This window comes from Cyprinus carpio, chromosome A7 (assembly GCF_018340385.1).
Source record: "Cyprinus carpio isolate SPL01 chromosome A7, ASM1834038v1, whole genome shotgun sequence".
Lineage (NCBI taxonomy): Eukaryota > Metazoa > Chordata > Actinopteri > Cypriniformes > Cyprinidae > Cyprinus > Cyprinus carpio.
Genome location: NC_056578.1, coordinates 28314252 through 28325802, shown reverse-complemented (window position 1 = coordinate 28325802; position 11551 = coordinate 28314252). Strand labels below are relative to the sequence as shown.

At 37.5% G+C, this 11551-nt stretch overlaps 1 protein-coding gene across 1 annotated transcript in view; it reads right to left on the bottom strand.

The window, feature by feature from the left end:
* Nucleotides 1-94: 94 nt before the first annotated feature.
* Nucleotides 95-11551, bottom strand: part of LOC109083500 (N-acetyl-beta-glucosaminyl-glycoprotein 4-beta-N-acetylgalactosaminyltransferase 1-like) — a 132010-nt gene continuing 120553 nt past the window's right edge. The window contains exons 11-21 of the mRNA XM_042760659.1: nucleotides 10439-10582; nucleotides 9499-9608; nucleotides 7959-8059; nucleotides 7785-7858; nucleotides 4762-6028; nucleotides 3559-3908; nucleotides 3120-3273; nucleotides 2841-2913; nucleotides 2266-2419; nucleotides 1357-1483; nucleotides 95-777 (exon numbers count right to left, since the gene is read on the bottom strand). Coding sequence (XP_042616593.1) covers nucleotides 663-777; nucleotides 1357-1483; nucleotides 2266-2419; nucleotides 2841-2913; nucleotides 3120-3273; nucleotides 3559-3908; nucleotides 4762-6028; nucleotides 7785-7858; nucleotides 7959-8059; nucleotides 9499-9608; nucleotides 10439-10582 — 2669 coding nt within the window. The 3' untranslated portion in view covers nucleotides 95-662. The remainder of the gene's footprint in view (nucleotides 778-1356; nucleotides 1484-2265; nucleotides 2420-2840; nucleotides 2914-3119; nucleotides 3274-3558; nucleotides 3909-4761; nucleotides 6029-7784; nucleotides 7859-7958; nucleotides 8060-9498; nucleotides 9609-10438; nucleotides 10583-11551) is intronic.

Here is an 11551-nt window from a genome sequence, read left to right as displayed (position 1 = left end):
ATTAACACTAGAGAGGAGAAATATTCTAGCATCTGTTAGATGCACGAGTATGCCCTCGTGTGGTGGTTAGTAGAGGAATTATGCTGAAATCATATCTGATCAAGATTCATTTTAATGAACATTATTTATTCTTCAAAATAAGAAATTTTAACAGGGAAAAGTACATACCTAAAACTCTACAACAATTTCACAGAAATTATCCCTTCATCAAAACTTCTCTGTATCACTGTATAAGTCTAACACTCTTTATATTTTGGCACTCTCTATTATACTGTAAGCACTTTGAATAAGCCTCTGCTATTTTAAACTACTCAATAAGATTGAAATAAAGAGACAAACTGCAGAATATTAGACAACCCCCTCGCTTCACATCTCTTAAATTTTAGGATCGGCAAAGAAGCATTTTAAAATGTCTCTTGTGCATGTACCTTCAATTATCCACTGTTAGCATTTTCCTGGTGTTTACATAGATTCATATTTTAACCATCAAGTTGAATGAACTTTGCAAAGCTCTTATGAGAATCTTGTTCATCAAACTCCAACGCTCACTTCAAACACAGTGTGGTAGGCCCATGTTCCCCTGAGTGTCGTCTGGGGCAGAAATGGCCACCACACACACTAAGCCAGCCAGAAACAACAGCAGGGTCCTCTGTGCTCTTCTGTTATCCTTGAGATGGTCTTTTAATAGGAATGTTCCACATGCCCCGTTTGGAGTGGAAATAGTGGTAAAAGTTCCTCAGTCGCAGTCTTTCTACTTCTAGACCGTTCTGTAGAACCCTGAGATAAGATGTGACAGAGGAAGAGAGGTAAAACACTGTAGTTACACTGAGACTTGATTGTTTTGATATAAAATTTCACATTCTTTGAATCATAGTTAAGCCACAGCCGTTTGTCACAGGAAAGATCAGAGTCTAAGCAGCTGTCTGACAAAAATGACTTTATATCGAGTTTTGCTTTGTAGGGCAATACTTTTATATCTATGTATTCTGAAATGTATTCAAAAAGAAGAGCTTGAAGATGCGATTTCCATGTTTAAAAAGGTTAAAAAATATCACACAAAGCTTAACTCTGTATTAACTAATGTTAACAAAGATTAAAAAATACTGTAACAAATGTATTGCTTATTGTTTATGAATGCTTTAACTAATGTTAAGTAATGGGACCTTATCGTACAGTGTTGTACAGTATCGTACAATGACTCCGTTATTGTCTTCTTGCATCAACAAACTATTTTGACTGTAAAGCTGCTTTGACACAACCAGTATTGTATAAAGCGCTATACAAATTAAGGTGACTTGTCTTAACTTGAGGGTTACCAGAAAAAAATAGCATTCCAAGTGGAAAGAATACATTTACCTGTCCAGCAGCTCCCAATCTTCTCCTCCCCAGCGGTCTTTAAACTCCTCTGTGTTCATGCCACCAATTTTATCAAAATCAGATTTATAAATTCCAAACAAGCCAAAGCCATTCACTTCCCAAAAGCCTGCATGTGAAAATCAGAGACATCAGAGAAATGTACAGTACACCAGCAGTGGAGATCTCTCAGTGTATTAACAATGTATTCCAAACCAATTTAGCAAAAACAGTTTTGATGAATTCCAAACCAATGTGCATAACTTAGATGCATATATTGTACAAATCAATTTTATGTCAATTCATGTGCAGTTCACTAAGCGAGGGAAATCACTTCCAAAATGCCAGAGGAGGCTGACAGCCTGATGCATACAGTATTGACCAACCAGAATAAATATGCAAATTGAGTAACATAATTTGTTTTTGGCTAAAATGTGTCTGACAAAGGCAAACAAGAAAAATAAATGAAATGAGTCTTTCTGTATAAATAACCAATTACATGCAGATGTAACCTTTAAAACAATCAGCTTTTAATATCACAATGTGGTTTGTGGTAAAATACTACTGGTGCATAAATAAAATGTGGAGATTTTCATATTTATTTCAATATAAGTGAATCAATTTGCTATTAACAGTTTATCTACACATATACTACTTTCTAAACATTTCAAATTACTATGAACTTTTTGTTTTCGTTATGAATGTATACTATTATTCATCAAAGTGCATTAAAGTGAACAAAGTAAACTGCTAGACATTATGTCTAAAAGAGAACAACATGACTGTTTAAAACAAACAGGATGTGCAAGAAATAGAATCAGTCACATCATGCACAACTGTTGTTTAAACAAATGTGTTTGTACAGTATGCATTTAGCAGCTGTCTCTTAATATGTCTGTGTATATGTTTTACCATCAGGGTCCAGAGGGGAGCTCCCACAGTCTAGCCTCATTAAGATGGGTGCGAAGGCCAGTCTGCCTTCCACACAGTGCTTCCTAATGGTTTCCAGGATATTGTGAGGGAAGTGGATGTGTAGGTCACACAGGAACACTATGCTGTGACTGTCCTGGAAATTACGATACACCATCACCAGTGTTGCTTTGTGCAACCAACTTTTTTGGCAAAATGTGTAAATACAGTATATCACTTTTTAAATTACAGTTATGCTTAAATTTTTATTGTTAATTTTCAATGTCTAAAAACTCCACAACACTAAAAAGAAAACACCACTTTTGGGTTTAAAAACACCTTCTAGACAAGCTTCCATTCTGGAAAAGAGAGCTCATCAATCAACTATAAAAAAAATGCACTATTTTCCATTAAACTTATCAAGGCAATTAAATTTTTTTAGGGAGCACCACAATAACTTCAAAATATTGTTCTCAAACACTGATCACCCCAGGTATCATGCATATTTACAATAGAAAAGTACATTTAAAAACTCAAAAATGAAATGAATGGAAATGAATCTTTTATTCTTCTCTCACCTCTATAGTGTCTACACCCATCTGTAAACCAGACGATCTCTCGAAGTTCCCTTCACGTCTCAGATACTCATACCTACACACACAGAGCCAAGAACAGGAAAACAACAGAGAGAAAAAGATTGTTTTCCTCAGGTACAAACAGTATGTGAGCCCCCCAAAAAAGGACTCATGTGAAGGAAGACCTTCTCATGCAGGGATCCTTTTTTGAAGATGCATGCAAGGACTCTGCTCTGCAGGCACTTGGCTAAAAGTGGAAAGACACAAGAACTCAGTATTCACCTGGGCACAGTGCTCTCCTTCAGTGCCTGCTCCACATCCATGTCATCACTCTGGAAGTCTACGATGAGCACACTGAAATTCTCATCTTTGGTCTCATGGTGCAGGAGCTCCATATCTGAGATAAACTGCTGCACCCAGCGAGCCTGATTCTTTACTGTCACAGAAGATAACTCAGATGAGTGGCTATAAATCTGCGATTGCCAAGCTACTCATAAATTAAACTAGTTAAACTGCGGTCAAGCTTAGGATGACCATATGTCCTCTTTTTTTCCCGGACATGGCCTCGCCAAAATTCTAAATTGCTTAAAATGTCCAGGTTTTGGGTTTGCTTTCTAATTGCTGTGCTCTTTACAGCCCTCACACATTATACATCATGTACACATATTTGCATTGCTTTGATATATATGCATAAACAGGAATTCATATTAGTTTTAAATACCTGGTACTACAAAGTGTACCATCACATCATGTCTCCATTCCAACATGGATGGCTGGCAGAGCAGGGGTTTGGCCCAGCTGGTGCTCCAGGGTGTGGTGGTGTGTGTTTGGGTATTAGAGCCGCTGGGCGGTGGGTTTTTGGAGGGTGTATGGTGGGACGAGGGCAAAGTTCCCTCTCTGCTCTCAATTCCGTCCTCATATCGACTGCGGTGCAACAGTAGATAGATGTAGTCAGAAAGGCGCACCACTCTTTTCCCTCCCTCCATCAACAACAGCTCCATCAAATAACGGTTACCCCTGGCTGAATCTCTCCGCTTCTCTACATTTACAATACGGACCAGAGTGTAGATCCTGATAGAGACAGTGAGGGAAAAAAAGGAAAAAAAAGTTGCTGTAAATAGAGTGAGTTTCAATGAGACAAATATAAGCACATACTGTAACACCACGTATCCTGTTTAATCTAGTTGTGTCAGGAGTAATAAAGCTAAATAAAACTGCATGAAGCGACCCACTGAGAGATTGCTTAACAGCAGGAGAGTTCAGACTGTTTCAGTACAGGGTTAGAATTAAAAAATAGCTCTACACTTGAGCTGCAGGCTCAGCAAGAAAAACCCACACATATATTTAAAGGGGTCATATTCATTCCTGAATTATTTATTTTTCTTTCACTGAGGTCCATATTATTAGTTGTCTACACCTAAAATAGTTATTTATTTATTTTCTGCCTTATCTATAATTATTCATAATATTAAAAAAGCTGTTTTTTTTCTGCTGTGACTTTAACCCTACTCGATGTAAACTCTTTCTATGCATGTCCGATTTGTGAACAAATTGTTCTTGGTTGATCCAGTACACACACCCCAAAAAAATAAATAAATCTTGAGTTCAACTCATTGAGCCATCGATCCAGTCATAGCAGTTAACGACCCACTGAAGGTGAAGTCATCAAAATATTAAAAAAGTAAATACAAAATTAACTGTACGGCTTCAGAAACATATATACAGTATAAAGGCCAATTAATATGGTCAACGTTTACGGTGAAAAAAAAAAAGTCAAAATACAGTATATACTGGTATTAAATCATACAATGGAAATTATACTGGTTTGGATCAACACGAGAAGGGGTAAATAATGACAAAATTGTTATTTTTGGGTGAACTATGCCTTTAAATATCCTCATTTGCATTTTAAGATCTCACCCACCCTCCATTCCGCTCATTCAGCCTTTCCATGTACTGTGAGACCACGTCAATGACCTCGTTCTCTGCGAGCTGCAGGTTCCCCGAGACGTTACATCTCAGGTCATTCCAGTCTGACCTCAGCAGCTCAAAGTCTACAGGGTTCACACTGAAGGTACGCTGCCAATTTATGGCCTCTTCTGACAAGTGTGGCCTCGCTTCAGCCTCCTCATTACTGTACTCTGATATCTCTCCTTCTTCAAGGCCTCTGCTCTGAGGAGCCATGTCCGATCCCTCCGGAATCTCTGAGACCTTTGTTGGCTGCACCTCCGGAGACCCGCTTCTCTCAGACGAGTTTAACCCAGGGTGGTCTCTCTTTTCTGAGCTTGAAGGGGGCAAGCTGTCTGGATCTGATATAGAGGCAGTAGGGTCACCCTTGTTATGTGGCCCAGGCTCTGTAGGCAAGGAAGGATAACTGTGCTTTAACAAGGCAGATGTAGTGGAATTCTTAAGGCCTATTAAGGGGAAGTACTGCCAGGGGAAAGAAGCAGCTGCTTGTGTTTTTAAGGACCTCCATTTTGAACTCAAGTCCACAAGCCTCTTGGTCTTTCTAGACTGATAAAGGAAGACACCAGGAAACACTTCCACAGGAGGTTTTGGTCTGCTTACTGGTGGATGGGGTTTAGTGATGTAAATTTTGTTATTATAAGTCTCTTTCTCCACACTGGTCCCAACCATGGGTTTGCCTGCATTACCTAAAATCCGATTAGCCAAAACATAGAGAGAGGATTTTTGAGGAAGCTTAAAGGGGGATCTTCCCTTCACAGGTGGGCTAGCAGTTTCTGTCAGTTTACTCTTAATTGGCAGTCCTGAGTCAGGCAGTAGCCATGTTAAAGAACGCCGTCTCTGAACCAGAGTAAGTGTTTGGGATCCCCCTTGCTCCTCATTTGCTCCTGTCTGTTCATTTAGAGACCCACTTTGAGACTCTACGGCACCTTCACTACCCTTTGCCTGTCTTATTTCTGTCATTTCATCATCCACCACCAAAGAGTGTTTATAAAACCTTTCCCCTTTCATTCTTTTACTCGCCTCTCGCTCTTTTATCTGAACGAACTGCCTTCCTTGCTGAAAGATGAAGCTCTCTGAACCCCTGTCTAATTTATCAGGCTTTAAGGCGGTAGTGGACGCTGTAATTCTTGACGTTTGATAGGGTGGACTTATCCTCTTGACTGGTCGGTTGCTGGAATTGATTGTCTCCTCTGGGTCGACACCTTCTTCCTCCTCCAGGAAATCTGTCAGAAGATACAAATCCCATCAAACCAAAGCCCTTTAAATTAATCATGTTATCTGAAACGAGAATTGCTTAATGACATGATTGAAGAGTCAGTGAGGCTGCTGCAGTGTTGATGGAAATCTACGGCTAATCATTATCATCTCCAGGCCTTCCATCCATGTCTTTTCACACAGGATGTTGCAGCTGTCCAAACGAACAGACAAGGTCCAAAATTAACTATTTGCCACATATGCCAATTTGAACTTTATACTGTCAATTTCTCACTTAAAAATATTTCTTACTGATCACGAAACAGTATTTTGTATTACTTTTATTTGCAATTTTGTTTATTGAATTGCAGGTCACTTGAAGAATGATATATGAGATGAGTTTATTGGTGAAACTGCACCTGGAACACACACACAAACATATTGCACCCCCCCCCTCTTTTTAGTGGCTTAAGGCATAAATTTCATGTATTGTAATAGTGTTTCTTTTAAAAAATGAAATATTGATATTATGTTAATACTACATGTTAATACTACATGACACAGTGAGTGCTTCTCAAACAGAATGAAGCATCCTTGTAAAGCTGCATATCTAGACTGCCACTTTATAAAGCTACATTGAAGGGTGTCTCAATTTGAAGGATCCTTAGTCTTTGTTTTGCGTCCTTCATTGTACCTGTTTTGAAGGATGTATTAGGCGTATCCATCACATCCTTGCATCACCCATAATCCTTTGCACATATTCCAATGCACAAAAAATTAATTAGCTGAAAATTAATTGACACTGAGCTTGTTTAATTTCACTGCTATCCAAGACAAAAAGTTATTTTTGAAGTGAAGGCATGTTTTCTTTGTGTTTCATAGTAAATGAATCACATCATGCTAAACTGTGCATAATGTAAACCACTGGGAGACCACAGAAGGTTGTCATTACCTGTACTACATTAATAGAAAGTCAGTTAATATAAAAATGTCAAAATACAATATTCTTCAAATTATAATTTTAATAGTATTTTGTGCCGTGACTGCCGGGGAGGAAACATTTATAATGTACCCATGTGCACTTACAGTACTAGACCATCTCTAGCATTTAATGCTGGGAAGGACTCTAGCCTTGAAGCCTCATAAGAACTTTGTCTAGGATACGTCCTTCTGTTTGAGAAGCACCCAGTGTGTAGCTACTATTGCTGCACAAAATCATGTTGAAGAAGAAGAGGCCGCTGCCCCCACCCAAATTTTTTTCGGATTCTATAATAAAGATGTTAGACACTCCAGTCTGCATGAGGTGCTGATCAACAGTTAGTTCTTTTATAAATGCATTTTCAGAGCTATGATTACAAACTCGCTCTGCATTCTTTCATTGATATTTTGAGTGTGAGTCATTGACCAAAAAAAAAGAGAAAACAAAAAATAAAGTTAAAGATGAATTGGATTCATCAAAAATTTCTATAGATATTGAGATGTTATCATTATCGTGAATTATTGTGGCCATGTTTAGTGAAAATGTGTCTTTGTGTAAGTGACAATCAAACACTATTTTACTAATAGTGTAAGCTAAACCATGTAATGATCCTAATAAAGTTGGCGGCCAACTGTTTTATTTACTTCTCAAAGCCCATTTCTACTCACATCTGGCATCTGGTTTGTGTTAATTTTGAACCCTGGGAACACATATGTCGCTTGGCTCATTACAGATGGTGAGATTTTAAAGAGAGCACACAGCTGCTGAATTCTTATCTGTTATTAAGATCCCAGCTGCACACAGACCATCAGGCTTGGGGAAGAAAACAGGCTGGCCATCCTCCTCCTCATCCATCTTCATGTATTTATAGAAGCCAAATCTATATGACAATGCAAAAGAGTGACAGGGCCATGATTATCTGTTCATTTATGTATTTAGTTATTGCTTAATTTCTTGTCATGATCAGTCGGGATTCATACTTTTCTAAGTAGACAGGGGACTCTCGGTAGAAGCATTTGTTCTTTTTCTCCATATGAGTAAGTCTGGTGAAATCATTGGGATATACATAGGAAAGGTAGACCTGGTTGAGCAGACACAAGAATAAGATAAATTAGGTAGAGGTATTTGGTACATGTATTTCTGAAATATTAAGGCAAAGTGTATCAAGTACGACAATCAGAAGAATGAAAAACAGTGACTGTAATTGAACAGCATGAGATTTAACAGATGCACCACTCATGTGTTTAATAGTAATGACCAAAAGAGGGCAATGTTTGCTCTAAGCTCAGAAATATCTTAAAAGAAGGCAGGTCTGCTTCATCAGAGGTTCTCAACCTTTTTCATGGGAGTCACTGTCCAAGACAATATTCAAAAGCCCCCCATGTAGGCTAAGATATTTCTCGTACTTCTGCTGTAATGACAAAGCTGTTTATTTTCAAACTTTTTTATTTACAGAAACTAGGATTGACAATATATTAAAATACTCAATAAAGTAAACTAATTTCAGACTCTTTATAATCAGTGAATATACATATTTGTCATTTGTGATTATAAGTTTTATATACTGTATACATATATATATATATACACACACACACACACACACACACACACACACACACACACACACACACACACACACACACAGTATTTAGCGTTTTACTTACGTATAGCAGTTTATCAGTCATACATTTTATACATTGACATAACTAGAAAATTTCATAAATTTTTAGTTGTTTTAACATTCTAAAATTTGGCTTATAAAATTTTAAGCCATCTTGTGGCTGGAAGTGTACTGAGGCCCCCTAGTGGGTCCCAGTCCCTTGGTTCATGTAAATAAAATATTTTTTTTTCCTAGTATCCTGCTTCTTATCAAATTAAACTGTAGCATTTTTACAAAATTATTAGAAAAAATAGTAAAATATTAACAAGCAGAAAAAATCAGCAGCCAACATTCTGTCAGGTTGCTTGGCGAGACTATAGGCTGTGTTTACACTTGCCATTAACATGCGATCACCGTGATCTGATCAAGCAGATCGGATCATCAGTCAATCAGAACAGGGCACGTTTACACTTGGCAACATCAACTGACTTTTCTACCTGGATAACCGATCGGATCTGTCTTTCCGGCGCAATATTTAAATAAGTCTGCAGAAAATGGCCCGGTGCAAAGTCAACCTGAAGTTGTGGGTTTTCTTTTGAAAAGCATTTTTAGTTGCGGGACATTTTACAAATCAAAGAGAAGTGTAGTAGTCTCATTAGAGCTCCACACGGGTGTTCTCCATCTTTTTTTCTGACAGTTCACGAGAGGGGTGGCGGCGTTTTGCATGATGTCGACCTGCGAATGCAGACAGGATGGCTGGATTGCGTTTACATTACACTGAGAGCCGATCACAATGTGATCGGATAACATTCCTATCTGAAGTTTGTTTACACTTGTCTTTTTAATGTGTATGTGGACAACATCCGGATACAGGTCGTATGTAAATGCCAAGTGTAAATGCAGCCTCAGTTACTTACAAACTGCAGGCCTTGATAGCGTGCAATAGGGAAGTCCTTCACCACGTAGGTAGGAGAGTAGACACAAGACGGCAGAACATTCTCCAGCCTGGACTGATCTATCATGGGAACTAGGACAACAAAAACATCATCATATTTGACAATTCCCACACTTTTGACAAGACAGTTGACATACAAAAAACTGCTCAGCACAAACATTTTTCCATTCATCTAAAATAAAAATACATGCTAAAAAAACAGACTACTGATTTTTATACAGATATTCAATGGCTTCCATTCATCACTATTAGTATCTCAGTCCTGACTGTCATATATACAGTGGTGCTGCTCCTAACAAGCTGACATCCTATATCTACACCACCATATGGATCCTCCAATGCACTGCAGAGCTTCCACAAAAGCAATTAAACATGAACACTCAAACATGAACACAAACCACAGTACACAATGTCTATCCAGACAGATACATAGCTGTTGGTTTTGTTCACCAACTACAGCTATACATACACACAGTATCACTAGAATGCTGCAAGAAAAAAAAAAGAAAAAAAAAAAGAAAGTGGCAGAAAATTCTCCAAATTTGCTTGAACGTGCACATAACATGCATACAGGCTCGTTATTTCAGTTTAGAGCTGATTTAACTGTAATGGTCAAAAATAGCTGTCAGTTCTATGCACAAGATGGCCATAACAAAGTTATTGGGTTAAAATGCAAAACTTTTGAACATTATGATATATAACATTATGATATATTGTATCAATTGATTGTATTAATCGTATTAAACCAATGGTACATTACATTTAGAGCATCAGTTGGATCAGGCGAATGATTTACAACTGAGAAAAGCACAATGAGATGTTTTAAAAAAAAAACAAGAGATCCGGCAATACAGTGTTCAAAAATGACCTCAATATGCATACACCCTGTTGGGAATACTCACTCTTGTAGTAGTTGTCTCGTGGGTCTGGTTTAAGCATATCTGCAGTATGTGTGTCTGTCCTTTGGTTAACCTGCAGAGCGAGAGAGTGACTGGCCAGCGTCTGTGGGATGTGACGAACACTGTTCATCTTTAGACTGGATTCATCTGTCAGAGACAGAGAAAGAGAGAGAATAAGGACAGTGAGAAACAGAATTTGAAATTCAAATTAGCTAACAGACTGACATTCAGCAACCCACACTGTTTGCCATTATAGAAATAGTAGCAACATGGCTGGTCTGTGACTGACAAATAAGCAAAGCAGCTACTGTACATTGTACATTAGGGTCCTAAAGTCTAAGACCATTAGTGAAGAGGCTACTTTATTGCATTATTTTTTATTATTATATATATTTTTTCCCATTACACTTTCCCCATAACTATTTGAGTGAAAAGTTGAAAATAAATAAATAATTAAATACAATAAAAACTTTCAGAAGGTGTGTTTACAATGGTTTTTATTGCGGCTATGGGTGCTTGGTGAAATCAGCTGGGCCCCCCTCAGGTCTGAAAAGTGAGCTCAGTAAGATTTTTTTCTTAAAGGAATTGATACATTAATTTTGCAAAGACATATGAAATTGACTAGACGTGACAGTGAAAAATCTTTCATATAAATGCTGTTCTTTTGAAAGAACTTTCAAAAGAACAGCAGTTCAGTTTTGCCATAACAGGAATAAATTTAATTTTAATATATATTCAAATAGAAAACATTAATTTAAATTGTAATAATATTTCACAATATTTCAATAATATTTCACAATACTATTTTTACTCCCTAGGATATAATATATATATATATATATATATATATATATATATATATATATATATATATATATATATATATTTTTGTATATATATGGTTAATGTTATATGGGATTATTTTGAGAAAAATGTTAATACTGTGTTTGACCCTCTTTCGCCTTCAGAACTGCCTTAATTCTACGTGGCATTGATTCAACAAGGTGCTGAAAGCATTCTTTAGAAATGTTGGCCCATATTGATAGGATAGCATCTTGGAGATTTGTGGGATGCACATCCAGGGCACGAAGCTCCCGTTCCACCACATCCCAAAGA